General features: G+C 53.3%; 1 protein-coding gene across 5 annotated transcripts in view; it reads left to right on the top strand.

Annotated features, from left to right (window-relative positions):
* Positions 1-26,715, top strand: part of FMNL3 (formin like 3) — a 52,969-nt gene extending 26,254 nt beyond the window's left edge. Inside the window, exons 2-27 of one of the 5 annotated variants that reach the window (XM_090273125.1) lie at positions 5,180-5,263; positions 7,207-7,287; positions 7,557-7,633; positions 11,257-11,340; positions 13,992-14,144; positions 15,351-15,459; positions 15,642-15,718; positions 16,045-16,138; positions 17,208-17,282; positions 17,876-17,986; positions 18,304-18,450; positions 18,862-18,963; positions 19,916-20,183; positions 20,643-20,711; positions 20,800-20,924; positions 21,125-21,327; positions 22,056-22,290; positions 22,434-22,502; positions 22,598-22,678; positions 22,781-22,910; positions 23,544-23,704; positions 24,017-24,118; positions 24,447-24,539; positions 24,832-24,955; positions 25,082-25,198; positions 25,827-25,889. In XM_090273125.1, the coding sequence (XP_090129251.1) occupies positions 5,180-5,263; positions 7,207-7,287; positions 7,557-7,633; positions 11,257-11,340; positions 13,992-14,144; positions 15,351-15,459; positions 15,642-15,718; positions 16,045-16,138; positions 17,208-17,282; positions 17,876-17,986; positions 18,304-18,450; positions 18,862-18,963; positions 19,916-20,183; positions 20,643-20,711; positions 20,800-20,924; positions 21,125-21,327; positions 22,056-22,290; positions 22,434-22,502; positions 22,598-22,678; positions 22,781-22,910; positions 23,544-23,704; positions 24,017-24,118; positions 24,447-24,539; positions 24,832-24,955; positions 25,082-25,173 (2,946 nt within the window). In that variant the 3' untranslated portion in view covers positions 25,174-25,198; positions 25,827-25,889. Of the gene's footprint in view, positions 1-5,179; positions 5,264-7,206; positions 7,288-7,556; positions 7,634-11,256; positions 11,341-13,991; positions 14,145-15,350; positions 15,460-15,641; positions 15,719-16,044; positions 16,139-17,207; positions 17,283-17,875; positions 17,987-18,300; positions 18,451-18,861; positions 18,964-19,915; positions 20,184-20,642; positions 20,712-20,799; positions 20,925-21,124; positions 21,328-22,055; positions 22,291-22,433; positions 22,503-22,597; positions 22,679-22,780; positions 22,911-23,543; positions 23,705-24,016; positions 24,119-24,446; positions 24,540-24,831; positions 24,956-25,081; positions 25,199-25,826 lie in introns of all 5 variants that reach the window. The other 4 variants (XM_090273124.1, XM_090273126.1, XM_090273127.1 and 1 more) reach the window with 4 other exon arrangements.
* Positions 26,716-26,897: the final 182 nt, after the last annotated feature.

Raw genomic sequence — 26,897 nt, 5'->3', positions numbered from 1 at the left:
GGCTTGTGTTAAAGCGCTGGCTGAAAATAACTCTCATTGTCTGGGAGCTGCTACTGCGGCAGGGCTGGCTGTGGCCGCCAAGGGGGCCAAGGCAGCAGGAACTGGTACCTCCCACCTCCTTGGGCTCTTGCTCTTTGGGAGTAGTGCCCAGCTGGCCACAGCTGTGCCTACTGCCCACCAGTAGAGACACGTGGATGGTAGACTGGGCTGCTCCTAACGCTCTGTCCTTTTTGCAGCGGGGATGGGCCTTTGTGCCTGGTGTTGCCCTGGACTCCCAAACTTCGTGCCCCCTCACCACATTCACCTCTGCCCATCTGTACCATGGGCAGATCTGTGGGTGCACGAGAAGGCTTTGTGGCAGCTGTGACCCAGGGCTCAGCAGCATGTGGTGCCCAGGACAGGGTCTCATAGCATCTCTAAAGAAGTTGTAGATTCAGCTTCCCAGGGCTTCCCTCCCATGGGAGCTGAGCATCAGGTCTGGGGCTGTCACACTTTAGTGTCCAGCCATAGGGGGTTTGGTGAAAGGTGGTTCTGAGAGGGAAAATATTAAGAAATCACCAGTTCACATTCTGTACTTGCTCAGAATAATCATCCCCTGCCTGCCTTCCCTAAAGCCTCCAGAATCCCCTTTGCAGGAAAGTTTCAGCCCCCTTGCTCCTTGCCTCTCAGAGAAGCCATGCCATTTTTTGTCTTTCCTAAGATTTATCATGATTGACTGGGACCAACAGAAACAGCTGGAAATTTTTGGTGGTTCCTATTTCTGTGTGTTGGGTTTTCCCCAGGCCTGGCCCAAGGAGACTGACAAGTCAGGGGTGAGTCCTAAAGGGCCCGCAGCTGAAGGAAACCCCAGCCCCACCGGCATTTCCCTCCCCACGGTGGGAAGGAAACAAGGAGGGGCTAACTGGCTGGGGTGCAGAGCAGGAAAGGGAAGGGAACCTCTGCCACCAGAGCTGCCTCCCTCCTGGGGGGACAGACTCAGGTGAGGAGTAAAGAAGCCTTGCTCCCACAGAACCCAGGAGGGGGCTGGCTGCTGAGCAGAGCACTCTGCCTGGTCTCAAACTGGCAGGAAGCCAGAGTAGCCTTGCTGGAAAAGCATCAGACCCACCCCTTTCTGCTTCTGTCCATTATAGGTTTTTATAATTAGACTTCTTGCTGGTTCCCTTTGCTTTAGGACTGATTCCCAGAATTGCTTTCACTTGGAGTTCATTTCCTCCTTTTCCCAGCTCCCTGGAGTCTCCCCCTCCCTCCCCAGGCATGATGGTATTCCATTGCCTCCTAGTTTCAGAGGAAACCAAAGAGGAATCAGAGGAGGGGTAAAGGGTTGCTCTGTCCTCAGTGCTGAGAAGCAGGTGCTGAAGGAGGGACAGAAGCCAAGAGAGAGAGACAGAGAGACACAGAGAGAGAGAGAGAGAGAGAGAGAGAGAGGGTAGGAGGGAGGGAACCGGAGGGACAACCCAGAAGCAGGACGTGGGTGTCGCCACATTACGCAGGCTTTTTCATGGGGAAAAGGAAGGGAAATTGTTGAACACCCACAGTGTTCCAGACAAATACAGACATAAAATGTTTATCATTTAATCCTCATAAAACCCTGGGAAGTAGAAAGATTATCTCTTTTATGGATGAGTTCACTGAGGTTCAGCACTCTGAAGATCCCCAAGCTGCCCTGCACCGACTCCACATTCTCTGCCCCCTGCTCCAACCCAGCGGCGCCTCCTTCCCATTCAGCAAGGGTCTCAGTGAGGAGGTAGCAAGAACTTAGCCTGGCCTCTGCCTCCCGAGAGCCCACAATCTCTGTGGAACCACTGAATGTCAAGGAAATAAACCTTTGACTGAGGCCGGAACCTCGTCAGGTTTGCTCCCCGGCCGTCCCAGGAACTCAGGAAGTTGTCCTTCCTCAGGGCAGAATAACTTCCTCAGGACATTGGAGCCCTGCTAGACTCACGCACATTATCAGGTGGAGGCAGACACCCTCACGCCCTTGTCTGGCAGGGAGAGAATTGCCCTGGCCAGGCCCTGGTCCTGCCCAGGCCCTGGTCCTGCCCCCATGGTGGGTGGCTCCCACCCCCCAGCCAGTTACCAGTTTCTTGTGAGAGTCCTGGAGGCTGGGGGAATTCTCCTTACCCACTTTATTCCCATCTCACTTCAGTCCCAAAGAGGCAGGGAAGGCTGGCCTCATAGTCTGGAAAGTGCCACACAGCACTTGAGACTGGGCCTATGGTCAGAGCTGATTTATGCTTCTGCCACCTGTTTCCACTCTTTGGGGGTTCATCTCTAAAGTTTTAGCCAGGTCCCTGATATGCCTCTTCCGTGCTTTCAGGCTAGTGGTCCCAAAGGGGTGACTCTGTTCTGTATTTGAAGTTCCAGGATCACCAAACATTTCCTCATCAGTTCACCCGGTGAGAAGCACGAGGCCATAGCAGCTGGCAGTGAGTGGCTGAGGGAGGAAGTCGGTGTAGACAGGATGTGATGTCTGCCACAGCAGTGCCAGGCTCCCCCACTCCCTCCCCAGTGGCTTTCTTTTAGGGGAGACTATAGAAAACTATATTCATGACACAAACTTGGGATAAATGGCAGGTGACAATGATGTGCTTAGGATGTGCCCTGAGGAGTTTCTGCTCTGATTGCACTTGGGTTCAGCTGGCAGCAGCCTGGCCCTGATTAGGCAGAAGACCTTGCTCTGGGCCCACCTTTGACCTTTGGGTCCCTCTTGTGGCCTTCTGCCCCTGTTCTGCTATCCACATAGATACACCAAGATTGGCCCTTGGCAAGGCAGTTCTGGAGAGAACATTCGGGATTGTATTTGCACCTCCCCACCCCAGCCATTTATACTACCTCAGTAGTCGGGAGGATTCTGTTCGCCCCTCTCTCCTGGGCAAGTTCAGGCAGATTCCTATGGCAGCAGAAACCACGGGGGAGAGGTGTGATACAGAGGTGTCTTCCCTTTCTTTTCTTCTCTCCCCCGCCTCACTTCTATAGTTCTAAATTCTACCATTTCTAAATGCTGACCAGTGATCCCAAACCTACCTCCTTTTATAAGCTTTAGTGACCCCATTTCTAGCCTGGATCTGGGCTCATAGTTTAGATTGGGATGTCTTAACCATAGGTTTACCATCAATGTACTCTCCTCTAGGTGCCTATCACAATATTAGACATTTTTGGGGTTTGGAGACCATATGAATAGACAGTCATTTAGGGGCTAGGTGAGCATACAGCTAGTTTAATAGGATGTGTGTAGATAAATGCATAATAGATATGTGTGATAGAAATAAATGTTTAAGGATTTCCTTTCAGCTTCTTGCTTCTTCTGCAGTAATGCAGGGGCTGTGTGACTCCTTGGTGCACATAATTCATGTCCCCAGGGATAAGGATGTCAAGGGCAAAGGTAAACCAAGTGGCCATGCTTGGGTTGCCAGGGAGTTAGAGCTGAACTCAGAGCAGTTTGTAAAGGAGAGAAAGATGAGAGGAAAGCCCTCCAGGTGGCCTGCAGCATGCTGCGGATGAGGCTGGATTTGTGGAAAGTCATGTGAGTTATCAGACAGCTATGCTACTTCAGATAGAAGATCATATTTGATTGAAGAGTATGGGGGAGGGAGGCAGGTACAGTGATCCGCCTTTAGAGGCAAGGGCTGTGACCTAAAACAAAGATAGTGGGACTGGTTAGCAGAGAGGATAAAGGCTGCTGACCTGGGTGCGGCCAGGTCATGCATGGATGCCTTGGGCTTCACTCAGTCACTCACCTACACTTTTATTCATTTATTTATTCAGCAAACAGTGGAGAACAAATGAAGGTCTCCTTGTTGACTGTCTCAACAAGGGGTCAGGACACTTTACTGTGTCTTAATTAATTGGGAGGTGTGCATAAGTAATTTGGTACTGGTAATGAAAGTACTGAAGTTTTGTAAGTTATTTCCTAAAAATATTCTGAGCAGTTATCTTTATGCTAATGTCCTTCTCATTCACTTGTATCCTGATATGGGGCACAGGGGTGGAGTTTTAGTATCTACAGTCTGTGGGTGGCTCAGGATTGGCCCATGGGTGTGCATGGTGCAGGAAGGCCACCCATCTCGCAGGCCACAGGGGAAAAGCAGATTGAAAGTTTCTGCTTTAAATTGGTGGCTTTCAGACTCTTTTAACCTGTCCCATATGAAAACGCATTTTATGGCATGACCTGTGTGTGTGTATGTGTAGACGAGGTATGTCTGGAAAAAGTTCAACACTGTTAATATAATGAGACCAGTTTGCACAACGTTGATGTTACTTGGCATCCAAGGTGAGTGGACTGGAATGCACATGCGTGAACAGTGACGACTTCACTATACTAGTCAGTGGGGGTGGTAGATGGCCATTGAGTGAGCATGTGTACTGTGTGGCTGTCACATTCAAAATGAGCGAGTAGGGCAACGAATCTGTATAAAATTTTGCATTAAGCTTGAACATTCCTTGGTGAAAACTATTCAGATGATTCAGAAGGCCTCAGCTATGGGCAACTGGTGATTTGTAGCTTCATCACAACAATGCGCCTGCTCATGCATGACGTCTCATGCAGAGTTTTTTTGCGAAATATCAAATCACCCAGGTGACTCAGCCCCCCTACAGCCCAGGTTTGGTGACTTCTGGCTCTTCCCAAATCTAGATTTAGGAAAATATGATGAGGCAGCTGATGGCGATTGGAAAAACTGTGTGAGGTCCCAAGGTGCCTACTTTAAAGGTGACGGAGGCATCGTTGTCCTATGTACAATGTTTCTTGTGTCTTCAATAAATGTCTCTATTTTTCATAGCACATGGCTGGATACTTTCTAGATAGACCTTTGTATGTATATACATAAACTATAAGAGAAACAAAGCTTTATTAAAACTTCATTATTCATGCCTCCTATTTACAATGAATTCTGGTGTTTCCTATCCCATTCTATTTTAATCTGTTCATTTTCACTTAAAATAATCTTGACACACTATATTGATTCCATGACCTTTGGCTTGGAAAATATTGTTCAACCAAACAACTAAATATGAAGGGGAGACAGGAGGTCTGTCCCACCTCTCTGAGCCTTCCTTATCAGCGAATAGTGTCAGTCAGGGTGAACTGAGGGTCCAGGAGGGAAATGTATGCATAGTCTAGCTTTTCTCTCCTTCAAGTGGGGGGAGCATTCATCCCCATTGACTTGGGTTCTCTCCTCAGAGCTCCATGAACCTGCCACCTGACAAGGCCCGGCTCCTGCGGCAGTATGACAATGAGAAGAAGTGGGATCTGATCTGTGACCAGGTACAGGGTATTGGGCAGGGCTGGGAGTTGGGGGTTGTGTCTGGGGCTCAACAAGGCAGCCGGACCAAAGACATGGACTGCGGTTCTGGAGTCCCTTGAGGAAGACTGGCCTGGACTAGACCTCAGTCCATGCCTACTTTCTGTTCCAAGAGGACTGTCCTGGCAGAGACAGGGCCTGTAGGCTGAGTTCCCCTCTAGCTCCTGCAGAGTGCTGTCTGGATTTCTTCCCAATGGGCAGTAACCTGAAGGAAGTTTGTGTAGGTCTGGGGTGTAGGGCTCGGGAGGAGTTTCATAGTTTCCCAGCAGAACCTGTTTTTGCCTTTCCCCAGGGTCAGGGCCCTGCCTGGCAGGGTAGTAATCCAAAGGACCACTTCTTTCTCACTCTTCCCCAGACCTGATAAATAGCAGGGTTCTTCTCATTATTTACAGGCCTGTATGAATGAGAAGCCCTAGTCCCGTAGTCTCCTGTTCCCAAATCTCAGAACATGAGGCTTGGAAGCTCTCTACATGAATAGTATTTCGAGCTGGAAGAGAATATAGAGGTTATTACTTAGCTCAGAACCAAGAACTAATACCCATGGCCTAGTTCTTTAGCCTACAGACATTTGAAGATCAAAGTCACCAGTCTGAACTCAGGTAGATCTGTTGGCCCAGCTAGGAGCATTGGCTTCTACTGCTTTACTCTTGGGAGGTGTGGAAGCACCTGGCACAGTGTCGGCAGTGTGTTTGCTCAGCACTTTGCCATGGAGCCTTGCATGAACAAATTTATTACTTCTTTTCAAGCACTGAACAAAACCATAATAGCTACTATTTATTGAGTGCTCATATGGACCAAGCACTTTATATCTACTGAAATATCTCATTTAATCCTCACAACAACCCTGTGAGAAAGGCACTGTTATATTTTATAGATAAGAACCCTGGCAAGTGATGGAGCCAGGGCTCAGGCACCTGACCCTGTGCTAGCCGTTAGGCTCCTCTGCTGCCCCAGTCATGCTGTTTGACCTAAGGTAGGATTATGCTTCAGCCAACCTAGTCCAGGTCCCTCTCTCCAGCAAAGGCCCTTTTCTGCATTAAGAGGAGCTGGTGAGCATGGTGAGCACTCACTTGAGGTTTGGAGAACAGCAGCCCTTTGGTACTGAGCTTCTTTAATTGATAATCTTTCAGTCTTTTCTAGGTCACATCATTTCAGCTCATTCTCGGACCTTCCTTTTTTCTTTTATTTTGTTTCTAAGTCCGGGACCCTTCCCCCCGACCCCCTGCCCCGCCCCACTCCGTCCTTGACATATCTCAGTTGTGAAGGTTCTTACAGAAGTTCCCTGAGATTCCCCTTGGGTCAGATGAGGGGGTTGGGCCAAAATGGAAAGGGCATGGTCTCATGCCCTGTGTGGAAGGAGATTGAGGGGACAGCCTTGCTGAAAGCAGGCTTCAGCATCGAGGTTGCTTTGGATTACTGGGGCCTGGGGCCCTTAACTTTGGTAATACTGCAAAACCAGTCTGATCCCAACTTCTGGGTTCAGAGCTGAGAAAGTTGGATTCCATAAGGCCAGCTCCCCTCCCCTTGACTTTCCTACCCCTATCTATCAGTTAGCCAGGCAGTGAACAACATTTGCCAATTGTATCTTCATTTTGGGTGCTGTTCGGAGCTCTGTAATCTCCACATCTTTTCAGCAAGCAGCAGGTTCTTAAAAAAATTTTGACACAGAAAAATCTTCTAGGCTCAGGAGTGCTATTTGGAGTTGGGGAAGATGGCAACCGAGGGGTAACACCTGAGGATACGTAAAGAAAGGGAATTACTGTTTGGAGTTTGGGTGATGTTAAGAGCCAGGTGACAATTTTAAGAGGCTGGGTCCCCTCACATTGAACACGACGAGTGCTCTACTTCCTCAGCACTCCCCTTGGGACTCCGAGCATCTGTGCACACACGCGTGTTTCCCTTACAGGAACGATTCCAGGTGAAAAACCCTCCCCATACTTACATCCAGAAACTCCAGAGCTTCTTGGACCCCAGCGTAACTCGGAAGGTGAAGTACAAGGCAGGGAGGCCCCATCTTGCTGCCCTTCACAGTCCTGTGGGGTTTGGGGGCAAACCATTTGATTTGGGTGAGTCATGGGCTTGTGAGCAATGGGAGTTGGGCTTCTGGACTCTGAGGCCATGGGCCTGGAGTGACTGGCTAATGATGGAGGGAAGGCCGATGACTGCCCTCTGGTATCCCTTCCCTTTGCTCCTGTACCCCTTTTCTTTGTACTGTGAAGTTGGATTGATCAGTGACAGGAAATCCCATGTTTACAGAAGTTCAGGAGGAGAGTGCAGGAATCAACCAAGGTACTGAGGGAGCTGGAGATCTCACTTCGTACCAACCACATTGGGTGAGTCAGATTTGGCCCTCAGAGCCTCTTCGCCTGGTCACTCAGGATCTGGTGTCTTCTGAGGATAGTCTGCCTGTCTATCCCCCTGTGGGGGTGCAGAGTTGCCCCTTGAATGGCTTTCATTCCCCAGAGCTTCAGACTGTTCCTTTCTGGCTTTTCTCCCCTCAACTCTGCCAGCTGCTGACTAGCTGCTGCCGGCTAGCTTGGGGCCTCTCTTGGGGTCCTCAGCCTGTGGCTTTGAGTGGAAGACATTCCCATAGCAGCTGAGACTGGAGTCTGCCTGTGGCCTGGGGGTGGGCCAGGGAAGGCCCAGAGAAGGCTGAGGATGGGGAAGCATGTTGCACTGGGTAGCTGAGACCTGGTTCCTGGCCTATTTTGGGCCCAGAAGATTATTTGCTTGATTTTAAGTTTTTCAAGGTACCAGGAAAGAAGATCTAAGGCAGTGGGGGCCAGGAATTGAATGTCTTCTGAATTAATGGACCCTGGTACTGCCAACATAGGAACTGTGTGGGTCTTTTTTTTCAGTCTAATGGGGAACCAGGACTTGCTGAACAGGTAGAGGGCTAATTGTGAGGTACAGTGAAAGATGGCAGTGGTCTCAGTTTTAGAAAAACCATAACCCACCAGAGTATATATTGTGAAAGTAAGAGGGAAAGAGGTAGAGAGAGAGAGACTACGTGTGTGTGTGTGTGTACAAAGGACAATGAGGGACACCAGATAGACAACAGCAGGCAGGGCTACAATCCTGACCAAGGGGCCTGGTGTCAGATCATGGACACCTGGACTTTGGACTTTGGTAATAAACCTGGCCCTGGACTTAGCCATTCCCCAAAGATATGTTGATGGACTGAAACTTTCCCAGAGGAAATGCTAATGGACTTAGCCGGATATGTTAACTAAGCTGATGTGGGAGGGGGAAAGCAATGAGATGTAAATGACCTACTGAATATGTCATAAGCAAACTCCCCCTTACCAAAAGGTGTATAAAAAAGGTGCCTGCAGAAGTGTCAGTGGCGATTCCTACAGGCCCACAAGGAGGACCAGGAATCACCCTCCCCTATTCCCTTGCTCCTACGGGCCCACAAGGAGGACTGAGAGCTACCCCCACCCCCTCCGCCGCCGTTTCCCTTTCTCCTACATGTTGAGTCAGTCCAGGGAATTGCCTTTCCCCTTAACCCCTTTCCCCCTTCCTTTGTTCCCTCAATAAACCAGTTATCTGTTCCCACAGCAGTCTGGGCGGTTTCTCAGAGCAGGGCTACCTTGACACCTGGCACAAGCATTGAGAACTTAGTAGAGTGACAAATCTAGCTGGGGGTAGATGTGGGGGTCACTGGGCAGGTGTCCTGCCCCAGGGTCCTGGGCTTCCTGAGAGAAGAGCCAAGTGACATCATCTGTCTTCCCCTCCTGTCTGAGGCAGCTGCCTACTTGTCTACACCCAGGCTGAGCTGACCAGGGGCTCTTGGAGAGGCTACCTGTATGCAGCCAGCTGCTGCAGCAGTCACAGAGGAAATGGCACAGGAGAGAACAGGAAAGGGACAGTTCCTGGCCTTGATGGCTGTGCTCGGTGGCCAGATTTGGCTTCCATACCTCATCTGTGAAGCAGATACTGAAAGCTGACCCACTAGGAAATGTGTAATGAAGCCTCCACCTTCCTTCGGTGGCTCCTCAGAGAAGGAAAACTGGCAGAGCCTCCTCAGCTGCCCTGCATGCGAAGGCAAGAGTGGAACAGATGGCAGCTCAAGCGCCGCCTGCCACCCTGCACTCCTCCACAGGGCCTTTCCCTACCCCCCTCCCTCTCAGGCCCTCCTGTCTTCCTTATTAAATTTGCTGTGTGATGATGAGGGTCTACTTTTCTCCAGAGGGCCACAGAACAGTGTGTGACAGTCCCTCCTGCTCTCCGGGTCTACCTGGTGCCTGCCCCTCTGGCCACTGGCCAGAAAGTGGGGCCAGAGCAGCGTGGTTCCCAGGCCTGGGGCCTCTTGGCAGTTGGAACACAAGTTAGAGGTCTGGACCTGGTCTTTGGTTCCCAGGGAACTGCTTAGTGTCTGGCATTTTAGGAACTCCTGTCATCTGAACTGTGGCTTCTCCTGGTAGTCATACAGGAGCTCCAGAATCCTTCTGAGATTTCTGGGCAGGGAGAGACTTTGTCAGTCTCTCCAGCTGTCTGGCTATGGTGTGGGTGCTTCTGGGCGATAGGAGCCCAGGGTAAGGCAGGGAGAGAAGGATCCTGCTTTGGCCACAGCCTGATCGGCCCAGGGCCTGTAGGAGCTGGGTGTCCAGGGGCAGCCCCTGGGGAACTCAGATCCTGGAGCAGGGTGAGCCCGGAAGTGGGATTCCAGCGCCTCTGCAGCTCCTCCTCTCCCTGCTTTGTATTGGTTTCTCAGCCTTGCCTAAGTGCCCTTTAACCTCTCCTCAAAGTGTCAAGATCCCGAAAATAGCAGTGTAGACTCAGACAGGAAATGAGAAGGGGGTGGGGAGCTGGAGAGCAGACAGACAGGAAACGGGAGGCCTGTCGGGCCCCCAGAGAGGAAGCTAACTTCAGGCAGCTCCGGTGTCAGTCAGCCTCAGCCGCAGCCTGCTGCCAGATCGCAGCTGGGCTTGGCGCTCGGGCCCAGCCTCTCTCTGTAGCTTGGGGTGTGGCTGGCAAACATGGCGCTGGTTTCCAGCTGTGGGGGAGAAGCGTCCCTGCAGGACTGTTAGGCACAGCTGGCCTTTAAAGACTGCAAGACATTCCAAGGAAACAGAGCATTCAGGACGGTCAGAGTTTCATCTTGAGAGCCTTATGTCCCTCTGCTCTGGAACGAACCTGTCCTACAACAGTCTTCTGAGGGCACGTTCTTCACTTCCCTTTCAGGGATATCTCAGCCCCAGATGCCTGAAGGCAGAATGATGGAACTGCCCTGGTCTGCTGGTGTCTTTAGAGAGGCTTGTTGTCTATCCTGCCCCGCCCTGGCTGAAGGGGCCCAACTCCTGTGTCTGGCTGAGTGGTCCAAGCCATTCTGGGATTACTTGAGCTTCTGACTTCCCCCATCTTTTTCCTATTCTGCTAAACACAGAACTCCCTCTGCTCACTACTTCCTAAAATGCTTTTCTTAGAACTTGGTGGAGAGCCCCTAGGCTCTTTAATATACCTCTATTTCAGTCTCTTTCTGACCCTTCCTGCTAGTCTTTTGACTGAGACTTTGGTCAAGTTGGGGACCTGCTGGTCTGTCAGGTACAGGCTCTATATGGGGCTGCAGTACATGCTCTTGATAATCGCCCCCGTTCTTCTAACAAACATCATGCAAAGCTGTTGTGCTCAGGCCTGTGCTAGACACTAGGGACACAGAAAGCAATTGAGCCGGGGCCCTGGCTCAGAAGAGGCCTCCTGAAAGCTTGTTTGGCTGATGTGGAATTGGAAAGCCTGGACCTTTCTGCGCCCCTGCCTTCTTAGTCTAGGGGAGGTCCAGGCCAGTGACATGGCCATGGGTGGGTCTGCCATGGGTTTTGATCTTCAGAATATTCCCAGCCTGGTGCTAAATTTTGGGGAATCCCGGAGGGTATTGTTGGATCAGAGTTCTCTCTCCTTCCTCCCCCTCACTCCACTTTAGCAGAGCCCTCCAGTATGTTTTCTTTCTTTGTAGGTGGGTGCGGGAGTTCCTGAATGATGAAAACAAAGGCCTGGATGTGCTGGTGGATTACCTGTCCTTTGCCCAATGTTCTGTCATGTGAGTACCACTCTGGGACTGGGGTTGGGGACCAATGAGGGAGGACAGAGGACACAGTCCCATTCTGATTTAAGAAGGAAGGTGAAAGATCGCAATAATGAAGATGGAAGTAGGGATCCCAGGCCAGAAGGGAGGAACAGTCGGGGAGAGGACAGACAGCCGGGAGAAGAATGCGAGGGGGCTGGAGTAGAAGGTACATTTCAGGGGCAGGAGGAGATAGATGTGGAAAGGGAGCTCAGAATCAGAACCCGAAGGATCCAGACTCCTGGCTGGGAGCAGTCCTAGGAAATGTTCTGGCTTCTGGGAGCGATGCCCTGGTGGGGTTCATTTGCTTTTGGAAAGTGGGAGTCTTCAAGAAGCTCCTTTGGGTCTCCAGTTGTGTGAGGGTTATTCCAGGTCAGTCCAGGAGCAGTGAGCATGGCCTTTGACCCAGACTGAAAATTAAGCATTCAGGAGCCCTTTTCAAGCAGGTTGGGAGTTTGGAGGCAGCCAGAAGCAAATTAATGCAGAGGAGAAGGCAGTGTGGGGCAGTGGAAGGAATGGGGGGTTTTCAAGTAAGACAGAGCTGGGCGTGGGTCTCTGCTGTTTACCATCTGTCTGACCTCAGGCAAGTGTCTGTCCTCTTATATCAGAGGGGATCCACAGTCCAGGATTCTAAGGATTAGATAATAGTGTGTGTAAAACACTTTGCAGTATTTGGAACATAAGTCTATACTATGGCAGCCACTTCATTGTTAACTTAATATTCAAGGTGGTGTATCCTACCATAATTACCTGAAGATATGAAACGAGGGATTATAGTGATCATTTACCAGAGGACCAACACATTCAGACTTTTACTCAAGCCTGAAGTCAGCCCCAGGGTGACCAATCAACTCACTTTGCCTGTGACTTTCCCCGGTGTTAGCCCTGAAAGTCCCACATCCTGGGGAATTCCTTAGTTGGGGACTCAGCCCCAGTCTCTACTTTCCCTTTTCTTGTTACTGCCTTCGCCCCCTGGCTGTTCTCCTTTGTCAAGCAGGTCTTCAGTCTCATCTCCCTAGGGTTTTGAACTAATGCCTCTCCTAGGTCATCCCATGTTAAAACTAAGGGTGGCCCACTCCCCATTCCCATCCCTGCAGAAGTGGTGCCTCATGAGCCTCCTGTCCCTTTAAAAACCACTCTTTTTATAGAAAGAAATGAAAAACATTTGCTGAAGTGCTCTTTTAAAAAAATTCAGAACTTTTAAAGTAAAAAGATGTAGATCATTTTTCCAAATAAGCCTATCTTGTTTGAAAAGCAAACAAATCCCAGCTGCTCTAAACCAAAATCCACTAGAACTTCAGGGTTGCAGTGTCCACAGCAGAGCCTCTGACTGTTTTTAAAAGGAAGACTCGGAGCAGGCCCGGCGGTGGGTGGAGAAGAGAGAGTGTGTGTTTGTGAAGAGTTGAGAGGAAAGGGTAAAGCCAAATAGAGTTTGTGTGAAAACATTTTTTGTAAACTGCATGTACCAGTGTAGGGGATACTATCCGTGATGGAGAGAAGTCGCTGGGAAGCTGTTTCCTTGTCAGCAAGGTTCTTCTGCGTGAGCCCCATTGAACATCTCCTGATCTGCAGGACTCTGAGCCCACTCCTCCTGTCTTTGGAACATTCAGGCAGCTGCAGATGTTGCTTCCTACCTCAGAAAGCCTCGGCCTCTGGGCCTTTGACCCCGGGGCTGTGCATGTCCAAGCAGAAGGCTCTTTAGGAGATGCTTGCTCAGGCCTTAGCTACCTGCAGGCGGAAGGGACAGGAAAGAGAAGTGGCCTTGCTTCTCAGAGTGCCTATATCCCAGTATGGGGATATGTAAGGAAGAAAGCTCTGTGGCTTTGTGATCTCGAATTGTCCTTCTTGCCCTGGCCACACTCCCTAGCTGCTGATACATCTGGTCCCAGAAGCAGGAAGTGACAAACAGAAATCATTCAGCTCCTGTAGGGACAGACTAAGGATGCCTGTCCCCACTTTTGACCTGTGTGGTTCCTCCTCCAAGGGAAGCTCTAAGGAACCTCTGTACCAGAAAACCCAGCCATTCAAACCAGTGATAGCATGGGACCGTGATCTCCTCTGAATGCAGAACGCTGTCCCTCTCTGGGCTTGGTGGGGCCCCTACTTTTTTCCATTCTGACCTGCCATCATGATTTCCAACCCAGAACCAACGGGGCTCCCTCAGGGCGCTCACAGGCTTCTTTGGCCACTGCCATTTGTCAACTAGTAAGACAGGCAGTTGGCGTGTTCTGCATGGGGCAGCTTCTACATGGGGAGCCACAGCTTCTCTGAGCTGTCTCTTCTGAGACTGAGAGTGTGGAAAGATCCCAGTTCCCCACATCCCTTTGGGCCCATGGGGACGTCGTCACTCCTTGAGTCGCCTAGCCAGTGGGAGAAGCGACTGGCCCCATCAGCATTCCTGTCTCCTCAGACGCACTCCTGGTGCTTCCTGCGCCTGCTCCGCCCTTTACCTGTGTTGTTGGCTCTCCCAACCAGGGATGGGTCTCTGATGCCCAATTCCACTTTCTCTTCTGACTGCCCTTGCTTATTGTTGCCCTAGAAGCCTATAGGGGAGGGGTGGGCCTGCCAGGGGGTCTTGGCACTGAATTTCTCCTGTGTGTGCGCATGTGTGTCCTTTCCTGCTCCAGGTTTGACTTTGAGGGTCTGGAGAGTGGTGACGATGGTGCATTTGACAAGCTCCGGTCCTGGAGCAGGTCCATCGAGGACCTGCAGCCACCCAGCGCCCTGTCAGCCCCCTTCACCAACAGCCTCGCTCGCTCTGCGCGCCAGTCTGTGCTCCGGTATGTGTGCTCTCGCTCTGCCCGCCTGCTCCCCTCAGCCCCAGCCCAGGTCCTGGGTGACAGCGGTGAGTGCTCATGCTCCTCCCTCCACTCTTGCTTCCAGGCTCAGCTCTCTTGCCCTCTGCCTGCCAGTCTGTCTCTGGTCTGTCCTCTCTGTCTCCTTGACTCTGCCCAGCGATCTGTCCTGGGTAAGTACATTGCCCTTAGCTATGCCCACCCCGTCTGGGGTTCCAGCTCTCCCCCTCCACCCCCCCCTCTCTGGGGGCCCCTCCATTCCTCATTCTCGCTCTTCCATTCCTCCTAGGCTCTCAGGCAGGGCTCGTCCTCACTCAGCTCCCTCAGCTTCACCAGGTGATCCAGCTCCAGCCCTCTTGTTTGTTTCCCTCTGGCTCTTGCCCCATCAGCTGCTTGGAGACCAGCTCCTACCAACCTGCTCATCGCTCGCCTTCCCTTCACTTCTACCTTTAGGCCGTTTCTCTCCAAGGCTTCATGGTGTTCATTTGTCTACAGTATCTTAGGAGCCGTCCTGCCCGGAGGCAGGCAGATGGACCTCCGAGCCCCTCCTACCTAGGGAGGCTCTCCTTTGGGCCCTGCAGCCCTTTCCGTGGTCTCTCTTTTATGGTCAGACTTTTCTCCTGGTCTCCTCTGGGTTTTGCCCTCTGACACTGCTCATCATTCTAGTCATGCACAGGCCGATACCATCTGTCCTTCCTCTTTCCTCCATGAGACATCATTGGTTAGGGGACGTGTATATGTGTAGTCAGATGTAGCCCCTGGCGCTCCTGAGGCCTCTGGGGTTTGTGCCGCCTTTTCTGGGATATAGAAGCAGGAAGGAGGCCGAGTGCTCTTGCCCCAGGGAATGTGTGGAAGATGCAGTGCCTGGAAGGAGGAGAAGGAAAGGCTCAAATGAACATCTTCCTGGACCCATCTCGAGGACTAGGAAGGCCTCCATACCTACTGTTGTATTTTGGAGAATCTTGGGGCTTATGATGGTTTGGGCACTGATTATAAAGCTGGGATCCTGGGTAGTGACTGACAAAAGCGTGCCCTAGGGAGGTGAAAAAGCTGAGTACCCTGCCCCCTCTTTCTCTGGGCTGGTGGTGCAAGGTCCTCTTCCTGCTTTTCAGCTGCTGCTGAGGGGCAGCCTGCTGTCTGGATGATGGTGAGCACTCCTAGACCCTTCACCAATGGCCACCTCTCCCCCAGGTATAGCACTCTCCCTGGGCGCAGGGCCCTGAAGAACTCCCGCCTGGTGAGCCAGAAGGATGACGTCCACGTCTGCATCCTGTGTCTTAGAGCCATCATGAACTACCAGGTAAGGGGGCAGCAGCAGCCACAGTTCTCGGCCCCTTCTGCCTCATTTGCCAAACCAGGAGCACTAGGAGGACACCAGCTGTAAAATGGAGGTTTGCTGGTGGGCCTGCAGTCAGGGAATTGAGGATCTACCTTCCCCCGCATCAAGATCTTCCCTCCTTCTGTCTTTTCCCCTTGTTACAGTATGGATTCAACCTGGTCATGTCCCACCCCCATGCTGTCAACGAGATTGCGCTCAGTCTCAACAACAAGAATCCAAGGTGAGCTCCCTCCCTCCCCTTTTCGCCCCACTCTGCCCAGGGTTCTGGAGATCTGGGCACTACCTATCTCTGGCCGTGGGGTCCCGTGGCCTGGTGCAGTGCCCTGGTTCTGCTGGAGCAGCAGTGTCCCTGGCTTCCCTCTGGTCTGCACAGCTTAGGAGGGGGCAAGCCTGCCTTCTCCTGCCTTCTTTCCCAAACCCAGCCTTTCTCCTCACCACCGAGGCTGTCTCCACTCTCTGAAAGGACTCACCCCTTTGTACAAGTGAGCTGCGTGGTGGCCACGGGTGGGGGGTTAAGAGCGTTAATCTTCCTTCTTTGCCCTTTAGGACCAAAGCCCTTGTCTTGGAGCTTCTAGCAGCTGTGTGTTTGGTGCGGGGAGGTCATGAAATCATTCTTGCTGCATTTGACAATTTTAAAGAGGTCAGTCTCCTGCATTCATGTATGTGTGTGTTTGGCAGGGAGGAAGTGGGAGTGGGATAGACAAGCACCCTTTCCTGCAATCTTACACATCCCAATGTTTTTAACATCCCATCCCAGTGCTTACAAATAGCCTGCCACTGCCCCCATTTTTCAGCAAAACCAGAACTTCAGTCTTACCAGGTTGTATGCCAGGAAAGTTCTTGATTAGCCAGCTAAGGATGCCCTCAGATAGCTGAGGTCTCTAGTCCAGTGGTCCTGTCCGGCCATGTATCAGAACGCCTGAAGAGCTTGTGAAGCAACCAGACTCCGTGGAGGCCTGGGTACATTTGCTTTAACAGGCTCCCCAAGGGGTTCTCAGGCAGTGGACCTACTGGTAGAGTCCAAGGCAGATGTCTTTGCAGTGGGAAGGGAAGGCAAACAAGGATCCTCCTGGGTTGGTGGCTGTTATTGGTGAGGGGAAAGGGAGCCTGGACTTGGAATTTCCCCAGCTCTGCGCCTGGCTCTGAAAGCCCCATCTCCATGAATATAGAATTCCTCGACATCCAGCTGCAGCTGCTGGTCCCACCCCTTCCTTCTCCTCGGTGGCCTGCTTCCCTAGCGTCCATTGTTCAAGCCAGGAAATGGCTCTTCCTTTTGGAAACCAGAGCTCAGAGGAGTCTTGGGACCCTTGTCAGCAAAGGGGCTTTCCTGCACCCCCACTAGGACCTCAGTCCCCTGCCTCAGCCAGCGCCTCCGACCTCCCTCCTTATTCCCTCTTTCCTTCAGTCACGTGGCCACAGTGAACCCCTGTGTTTCTTCTTGGCCTACCCCCCAGTGGCACCTAAAGCTCAAACTGAGGCACAGGCTTTATTGAGCTTCCTCAGGAAGTTGGTGGGGACCAGGGGACCAGGGCAGGTGCTAAGTCCCAGGCTTTCTTCTGTCGTGTCCCCAATGGCCCATTGCATAGAGAGAGCTGTGGTTAAACTTGGTGTGAATCAGTCCTTTGGCCATGGTGTACCTGGGAGCCAGGACTTAGGGGCTTGGGCTCTGCCTGGGACAGGTCCTTTCACTGAGAAGTTTGATTGCTCAGGTATGCAAGGAGATGCACCGCTTTGAGAAACTGATGGAGTATTTCCGGAATGAGGACAGCAACATCGACTTTATGGTGAGGAACCGGGCCTGGGCTCAGCAGGGCAGCATGCTCCCTGAGGACAGGGGCCGGGCTGACAGCAGAGTTTGATATTCTGTCTAGAACGTAGAATGGTTCTCTACCCAGTAGGTGCTCCCTGGCCACTTGCCCACTCCAGAGTGTGTTCAGACTCTGCAGGACAATGTCATTTGGGTGTCCCGAGTCTGCCTCCTTCCCCTTTTTGGTGACCTTTCCATCCCTGGTTTGGATCCTGTCTTAGCTGCTTTCCCTTTTCCCAACTCTTCTTCCAGCTTCTCTGCCCTTCAGTCTAGGCTCTTCAGCTAAGCAGGGGTGTCTCAAGAAGTACCTGCTGATATGCAGAGGAAATCAGAACAGTAGCTTCATTTACATCTATTTCTCATGTAATTTACCTATCTTAATACACTGAGTCTTAAGTTTTGATGTCTTCAAAGTTAAAATGCTCTTTTGCCCCCAGAGAGAGGTAACTTTTTTTACTCACTACTTTTGATTATTCACCTGAGGGTGCTGGTTCTAATAGCCCTCCACCCTCCCTGTCTCTTGGTCTCTCCTGCCCATCCTGTCTGCCCGTCGGGGTGCCTCTTCCCCAGGTGGCCTGCATGCAGTTTATCAACATTGTGGTGCACTCGGTGGAGGATATGAACTTCCGGGTCCACCTGCAGTATGAGTTCACTAAGCTGGGGCTGGAGGAGTTCCTGCAGGTGAGCTGGGCTTAAGTCCTCATAGGGAGGGGAGCTTTGGGGCAAAGGACCAGCTTAGCCATATCACAAAGGGTTTTTCTTGTACAAGAGCTTAGTCATGGACGCTCCTGGAACCCTGCCTGCCTTCTATGCATGGGACTCAGACCCTCCTGTAGAGGGTGTCTCAGTCAGGCAGCTCCATGGGGTGAGAATCTGGGATGGCCTCAGTAGGAGATTCCTGGGTCTAAGGCTCTAAGAAGCAGCCGTGGAGGGTGATGTGGACTTAGTCTTTCTCAGAAGCCTCCCCCAGCTGCTACTTCCTTTGCTCTCCCCAGAAGTCAAGGCACACAGAGAGCGAGAAGCTGCAGGTGCAGATTCAGGCATACCTGGAGAACGTGTTTGACGTGGGGGGTTTGTTGGAGGATGCTGAGACCAAGAACGTGGCCCTGGAGAAGGTGGAGGAGCTGGAGGAGCATGTGTCCCATGTAGGTGGTCCTCCTCTGCTGCCAGAGCCACTGTTGGGGGGCAGAGGATGGGGACACGTGAGTTCCAGCAATCCTGAGCTGACCTACTTGCCTCCAGACTGAGCCCAAGGAAGCCTCAGGCACCGCGCGGCTCTAAAGCATACTTGGGCCCAGGCACTGGATCATCCAGAGATCGGTACACACACTGACCTTCCAAGACTGGGTGTGAGGTGGCCTCTGGCTCGAGAGTCAGATGTAGCCGTTTGCCTTGTACTGTCCCATGTGGTCTCAGACCTTGGGACCACGGAAGCAAGGTTGGGAAGCAGCACCAGGCCAGGCTGCCTTTGGGGCCCAGGTCCTGACTGGGGTTTAGGCTGTGCTGAGTGTCCAGGCTTTAGGGCTAGTTCTGAATCTGCCCTTCCCATCCGGCAGCTCACAGAGAAGCTTCTGGACCTGGAAAACGAGAACATGATGCGGGTGGCGGAGCTAGAGAAGCAGCTGCTACAGCGGGATAAGGAACTAGAGAGCATCAAGGTACCAAGTAACAAGGGGAGGGAGACCCTGACCCCCGGCTGCTGCTGGCACCAGAGCCTGGGGATCTTTGTTTTTCTTTCCTGAATCATCAAGTCCTTGAAAATCCAGATCTTGATTCATGACCTTGAGACACTCAGATGAGGGTAGGCTGATGATTTCACCCCATTTTTTGCTGGGACAGGGAAGCTGAAGCCAGAGTGGGCCAGACATGCACAGAATAAGGAGGGGCACCTGCAGGCTCCTCTGGGGTCCAGGGCTTCTCCTGCCCGCCCACCCTGCTGCTTTTTGCACCCCTGCATCCCCAGTGCTTTCCCAGCCCTGTGTCATGAGCAGGCTCAGAGAAGACCAGGTGCTGAGGCAGTATTAGGATATCCACCAAGTCCAAATCGGGAGAGGAGGCGCTCCTGATATTTTAGTGTCATCTTTGTCCCCTCAGCTAACTTTCTGTGAGTTATAACATAAATAATTCCCCAACCTACCATTTCTTCCAGAGGAATACAGTTATGCTTGCTCTGCTGAGCTTGGTGTTTATCTGCTGAGCCCCTACTAGGAGCCTGAAGCACTATATTAGGAGTACGGATGACACAGAGGTGGCTAAGGCAGGGTCTTGTCTGTAGGGGGCTCCCAATTGAGCGAGTGCACGGGACAAAGGAAACGGGAGCAGTGCCAAGCACAGAGGGCTAGGAGCTGCCTAACAGGCTGGCAGTGGGTCAGGAACAGTTGCATAAAGGCACCTTCTACCTGGGCCTTGAGGGACCAGTGAGACTAAGGCTGGAGCGCAGAGGAAGGACACGGCAGGACTCGTGCTCTCCTCCAGCTTCCCCTGGTCTCCACTGGGCTTCTTGTGCTGAGAGACCCTAACTGGGAGAGCCTGGGATAGGCAGTCTCGCTCCGGGGGCAGTGACTGCTGTGCCTTCAGCCCTCTCTTCTGAGTGGTGCATCTGCCCAACAGGAGACTTATGAGAACACAAGCCACCAGGTGCATACCCTGCGCCGGATCATTAAAGAGAAGGAGGAGGCCTTCCAGCGCCGATGCCACTTGGAGCCCAATGCACGGGACTTGGAGTCTGTGGGCAGTGAGGCCCTGGCCCGGGTGGGCCCTGTGGAGCTGCCACCCTCTGACCTGGACCTTCTGGCTCCAGCCCCGCCCCCTGAGGAGGCCGTCCCTCTGCCTCCTCCACCTGCTCCTCCCCTCCCCCCTCCACCTCCCCCTTTACCAGGTAAGCAGGACCTGGGGAGCTGGGAGGGGCAGCCTCATTGTGAGGCCAGACCAAAACCCCAGTCAGCAGTGCCTTCCTCAGGGAGAGGCTGGGGACCTAGCTGGAAGGATGTAAAGGCAGGTGGAGAGGGCTGACGGGGTGGTCTAGAATCAGAAGGAGGCTCAAGTTACCAGAGAGGGGGTGTCTAAGGGTGGACATGGATCTGTTTTAAGGATCATAAAGCTGCTGCTTCTGATTCCTCTGAAGACCACCAGGGAGAGGGCTTAGGTCAAAGCAAGAGAGAGTGGGTCAGAGACTACCAAGATCTGCCCCATCAGAGTCAGGACCCTTGGGAGCCACTTGGGCCAGGACAGGAGTTCATGCACTTTCTTCTCTGAGAATCTTTTAAGGCCAGATGGGGAGGGGACCTCTGAGGAGTTTCTTGGCCCCTGAGCCACTGTGCAATTCTTCTTCACTCAGACAAGTGTCCTCCAGCCCCACCTCTCCCTGGGGCTGCTCCCTCTGTGGTGTTGACAGTAGGCCTGTCAGGTGAGTGTCCCCAGTATCTGGGCAGAGTTAGCGGGACCAAGGGAGTGCGTCCTTGGCCTCTGCCTCACTGATCCTCCTTCCAAATCAGCCATTCGCATCAAGAAGCCTATCAAGACCAAGTTCCGGCTGCCTGTCTTCAACTGGACAGCATTGAAACCCAACCAGATCAGTGGCACAGTCTTCAGCGAACTTGATGATGAGAAGATCTTGGAGGTAGCAGGGCCTGGGGTCCTGAGGGGGATGTTGGAGGCTGGGGACCAGGTGGCCCTTTTAGCCAGATCTCCTGGCCTTGGAAAAGCCCTCTGACTCAGCCCTCTGTGGTCCAGAGCCGAGCTGATGCTGCTGGGACTGCAGCCAGGGCTTCTGTAGTAGTGAGAGGCCACATCACTTTTCTTCTCGTCAACTCCTGCCAGGACCTGGACCTGGACAAGTTTGAAGAACTATTCAAGACGAAAGCCCAGGGTCCTGCCCTTGACCTCATCTGCTCTAAGAACAAGACAGCACAAAAGGCCGCCAGCAAGGTGACCCTGCTGGAAGCCAATCGTGCCAAGAACCTGGCCATCACTCTACGCAAGGCTGGCCGCTCAGCTGAGGAGATCTGCAGAGCTATCCACACGTGAGACTCCCACTGACCTGGCCCTGGTCCCGGTCCCAGCCAGTTGGTAACCTGTTCTCCACCTCAGATCTTGGCCTTCCCTGGATTCCAGGGCAATGGAGAACTGCCTTACACCCCCTAGTTATCCACCGGGTTGGCCAGAACTTCCTATATCCATGCCAGGTGCCAGGCATTGTGTGAGTGCTGGGGATTCAGCCCAGATCTTCACTCAAGGAGCTCCCAGTCTAATGGAAACAGTCCAGTAATACTGGGTGATAACCACCAAGGTGATGGAGATACAGGTAGCTTTGGGAGAACAGGGAGGGCCAGGTAGCTAAGCTGGGTAATCAGGGAAGACTTCCCAGAAGAGGTGATGTCTTACCTGCAACCTGAAGGAAGTATATGAAATCTAGTTCAGGTCCTGGAGAGAGAAGCCTGGTGCCTTGGGTACTGAAAAAGGCTATGACCTTAGTGTAAGGTGGGAAGTAGGAGAGACAGGGTAGAAAAGGCAGAAGTCTTACAGGCTGGGCCTCCTAAGCCACACTCAATGTTAAGACTTCTCCCTAAGAGCAGGAGGCATTGAAGGGTTTTTAAGCAGGGCATGGAATGTTTCCCTAGGTGGTCCTTTGCCTCTGGCTATGTCTTGCTCGCAGACCTCACCCTCAGTCCTTCTAGGAGCTGGAGAATAAAGGGATGATGGATAATGTGGGCAAATGCCAGACTTGAAGGGGCTTCTCCCTCCTACACAGGTACGACCTACAGACACTACCTGTGGACTTTGTGGAGTGCCTGATGCGTTTCCTGCCCACGGAGGCAGAAGTGAAACTGCTGCGGCAGTATGAGCGGGAGCGGCAGCCCTTGGAGGAGCTGGCGGCAGAGGACCGCTTCATGCTGCTCTTCAGCAAGGTGGAACGGCTGACCCAGCGAATGGCTGGCATGGCCTTCCTGGGCAACTTCCAGGACAACCTGCAGATGCTCACGCCGGTAGGGTTCCCACTCAATCACAGTCACTTGCAGTTCCCTCTCCACTGCTCCCCACACCCCTGGCCCTGCCAGTCCTCCCAGCCCCTTGCTGACTTTGCCCCATCCTGGCCTGGGGTTGCTCAGCTCTTTTTCTTGCCTTCCAGCAACTCAATGCCATCATTGCAGCCTCCGCCTCTGTCAAGTCCTCACAGAAGCTAAAGCAGATGTTGGAGGTGGGGAGCCATTGTGGATGGGGGTGCTGGTGGGTCCCAGGTCGAGGAAGGAACCCTCAGGGCTTGGCCTGACCTCCCACACGTCTTTTGGACAGATCATACTTGCACTGGGGAACTACATGAACAGCAGCAAGCGGGGAGCTGTGTATGGCTTTAAGCTGCAGAGCCTGGATCTGGTAAGGTGGTGGGGGCAGCTGGGGGCGGGAATCCTGAGGGCTGACGGCTAAGGAGCTGGGGTATTCTGTCCTCTCACGTTGCTCCCTGCCTCCATCTCCCAGCTGCTGGACACCAAGTCCACTGACAGGAAAATGACACTGCTGCATTTTATCGCCTTGACGGTGAAGGAGAAATACCCAGACCTGGCCAACTTCTGGCACGAGCTGCACTTTGTGGAGAAGGCTGCAGCAGGTGAGGGGAGCCTGCCCTCTTGTTCAGCTCAGGACAACCCCAGGAAGCCATGAGGAGACGGAACACTTGGGTCCCTTTGTCTCTGGATTTTGTTGTCTACTTTCTGACCACTTCAAAGCTTTCCGCTGGGGCCATGGGCAGGGGCCACACAGAGGGAGCCTTCCTGCAGGCACCGGACCCAGCTAAGCCCTTCTCACCTGGGTTGATGGGAGCAGGCACTCCCAGTTCCTTCAGGCTGGCCCAGAGACTGCATTTCTCTATGATGTATGGGAAGTTCTTAGAAAAACCGTAAAGCCCTTCAGACATAAGGTAGCTGTTATTTCTGCCCCAATTGTGAAAACTGGGGCAGGCCCGAGGCAGCTCCATTTTGGAGACCAGCAGTGTCTATGGCTTGCCTGCCTTTGCTACTTTGCTCTTTGGGGTCATGAGTTCCCAGCTGCCATTCGTTTTCCTTGCCCCTGTGAGAGCCTGGCTAGCCTGATGTCCCTGTGTTCACCCAGGTGGCTCAGGAAGCAGGAGGACCTGAGTGAGCCCATGCTGAGGGGGAGGGCCAGAGTTTGCTTGGCCCTGGGCTGGGAGGTGGGCATGCTGGGTCCTGGGCAGGCCTCTCAGCCAGGGCTCTGGTAACCACAGTGTCCCTGGAGAACGTGCTGCTGGATGTGAAGGAGCTGGGCCGGGGCATGGAGCTGATTCGGAGGGAGTGCAGTATCCATGACAACAGCGTCCTTCGGAACTTCCTCTGCACCAATGAGGGCAAACTGGACAAGCTCCAGCGCGACGCCAAGACAGCTGAGGTGAGAACAGGATGGAGGCTGGTGGGAGCAGCCAGGATTAAGGCACTGTGCCCATCTAGGTGGGTGTACTTTTGGTTCTTGGATCAAAGAACTTTTATCAAGTGCTTGCTGGCTGTCTTGGCTTTATGTGGCGGGGAGGGGGCATTGGGGGTGGTGGGCATCTGCCTCTGGGAGGGCACTCTAGGGAGCTTGGGAACCTGGCTCTTTTCCAGCCCCCGGGGGCTGGGGGCTGCTGTGGGCCTCCTGTCCCCAGTGGGGAGCCTGGCCTCTCCTTCCCCGCCAGGCTGACCCTTTCTGCCCACCATTCCCCAGGAGGCCTACAATGCAGTTGTGCGCTACTTTGGTGAGAGTCCCAAGACCACGCCTCCTTCTGTGTTCTTCCCAGTATTTGTCCGATTCATTCGTTCTTATAAGGTGAGCAGGAGAGGCTTTTAAAGAAAAAGGCTGAGAGAAAACTGATGGAGAGAGGGTTGGGCTTCAAGTCTAGGCCTTTTCCGTCTCCTCCTCTTTGAGTCCTGGGAGGGAACGATGGAAGCTGGCCACAGGCCTTAGCTGTGAACTGGTGGGCAGGGTGGGGGCCCAGGCCCTTCCTGTCATTGTTTGGGACAGGAAGTGCCCCTCCAGAGGGTGGCCACCTGGGGTTGCTGGTCCCACTGCCACCTACTCTCCACCCTCAGTGTCAGCTACTCCCCTCACAGCTTGTGTGAGCCTCACAACCTGCCCCTCCCACCATGGTTCTTAGGAAGCAGAACAAGAGAATGAAGCCCGCAAGAAGCAGGAGGAGGTAATGCGGGAGAAGCAGCTGGCTCAGGAAGCCAAGAAACTGGATGCCAAGGTGGGTGGGACCAGAGCATGGCCCTGAAGGAAACCAGGAAACGGGGTGAAGGATTAGGAGGGGGTGGAGCAAATGGAGAGGAGATGGAAAACTGGAGCCCACAGACCACCCAGAGGGCCTGAGGCTGGTGTCCAAAGGGATGGAGATGGGCTTCGGAAGGGGGATTCCCAGGCAAGGGTGGGGGCTGGGCTGCTATGCACAATCAAGGACATCCTCACATTGCGTCTTGGGGCAGGACCCATCCCCATGGTAGGTTAGTGATGATCCCTTCCCTTCAAATGCTCTGCCCTAGACCCCATCCCAGCGGAACAAGTGGCAACAGCAGGAGCTAATTGCAGAATTGAGGCGGCGCCAGGCCAAGGAGCACCGGCCTGTGTATGAGGGGAAAGATGGTACCATTGAGGACATCATCACAGGTGGGCCCTTTTCCTCCCTGTGGCCTGGGTGCTAGGTCGAGCTCCTAAAACCCAGTCATGCCCCCTGGGTTCTCCTCCCACCCCACCCCCTTGGGGCCTGACCAGTGTCTCTCTCCTGGGCCACAGTGCTGAAGAGTGTCCCTTTCACGGCCCGTACTGCCAAGCGGGGCTCACGCTTCTTCTGCGATGCAGCCCACCATGATGAGTCAAACTGTTAACCCCCGAGGCTGGGGCTCTTGACAGGTATTGGGCACCACAGCTGCCCTTCTGCATGACTTGGCACCATCCTCTGGCTGCCTCATGGTGATGGGGACACATACTTCCCTCCCTGCATGCCCCATGCTCTGAGAAGCATGGCTTATGCCCTGCATGTGCCCTCAGGGAAGTGGTATGTCTCCCACTAATGCTGTCCTAGCTTCTACTAAGACCAGGGTGTAGGGACCAGGCCATTACATCTGAGGGCTGAGCCTGAGGCTCTGTTACTGGGCTTGGGTGTCCTTTGTCTTTGCTCCCTTCTTGGGGCTCCTCATAAGAGCTCTGACAGCAGCTTCTGCCCAGGGGCATCAGATGTCCCTGGACCTGTTTCCTAATAGCCAATCTGCTGAGGGTCTCTTCCCAGCTTCTGGCTTTTACTGAGTCTACTTTGTTTCTGCCACTGCCCAGTGGCCTTTAGTCATCCCCAACTGGGCCTCTGAAAATGCAGACCCGCAGCCATCTCCCTCACCTTCCCCTCCAGCACCTTTAAGCTTCTCCCTCATCTCACTCATGGCTGGCCTCTGGCTCTGTCTGAACTGCGCCTGAAGGGGCTGTTCCTACAGAGTGGAGCCTGGCCTGGCTGCCCTGCCTGTTCACAGATGTGTCTCTCCCACAGGCCTCCACCACCAGCCCATTGTTGTTCGCCACCAAGCCAGGAGTGTGGTCCCACCAAGTGGCCCCCCTCGGGCTCCAGGCCCCCACTGAGACCCTCTAGGAAGCAGAAGCACTTCAACTGAGTCCTACAAGTCCAACCAGTGGATCCAGAGCCCTGGAATCTGCCAAGGGCCCACCAGAGGGCTCTGCTGCTCCCAACCCAGCGTCCATCCTGGCTCTCAAAGCTGCACCTTGCCTGCCGCCACTGTGGGCACTAGGTCTTTTGGGGCTTTTTGTTGGCCCAGGTGCCTCCAGTACTGCACTTTGCCCCGAAGATCTTCAACTTCGTTTCCTGAAGGGTCACTGAAGGTCAGCTCGGGGTGGAAAACCACGTCCAGCTTCAGCTTATACAGGGGCACCTCAGCCACTGTCATTAAAACTGAAGGGACAGGAGAAAGCACCTATCAAGTGTCCAGGCTTGGGGAGCCCTGGGGTCCTGCTCATCTCAGCTTATCTTTTACCAGGAGCAAGGTCCGCCTAGGCCTGGGCCCACTCAGCTGTGCCCATGAGGAGGGTAGTGAGAGATGCCAGACTGACTGCCCTTGGCCCTGGCCCCTTCCAGTCTAGGCTCTGTCCTTGCTGAGGTGGGCAGAGGGCTTTTTTCCTGCCCCAGCCCCAAGACAGCTAGAGAGAAGGTGTGCCAACAGCTTCACTTCCTTTATTCAACTAGGTTTTTTTGAGGCGCAGGAGGCATGGTAGTCTTAACTGGCTCTGTTCTCAGTCCTCTGCCAGTTTATTAGTCCCTGGAAGGGAATACAGGGGCTCATGCCTTTTTGTACATGTACCACCTCCCTTCTCTCTTGTATATAAACCCTAGCCCGTCTTCCTTTCAACAAAGGCGTGAAGCACCAGGCCTGGCTCTGTCTCCTCTTTCTGAGCGTGGAGGGCGAGGGTGGCCATTTAGCTTGACCTGGGCCATGCAGATAGAAAGGAGGCCAGGAAGAAAGCTGCCATCTGCCTGGGGGAGGTGAGCACAGAAACCAGGGGAGAACCAGGCTGGGTGGGCTCTGACCACACAAAGGGAAGCAGGCCG

This window comes from Furipterus horrens, unplaced genomic scaffold, assembly GCF_987537825.1.
Source record: "Furipterus horrens unplaced genomic scaffold, mFurHor1.1.pri manual_scaffold_4, whole genome shotgun sequence".
NCBI lineage: Eukaryota > Metazoa > Chordata > Mammalia > Chiroptera > Furipteridae > Furipterus > Furipterus horrens.
The sequence above is the reverse complement of the archived record's forward strand: the minus strand, read 5'-3'. Positions and strand labels throughout refer to the sequence as shown.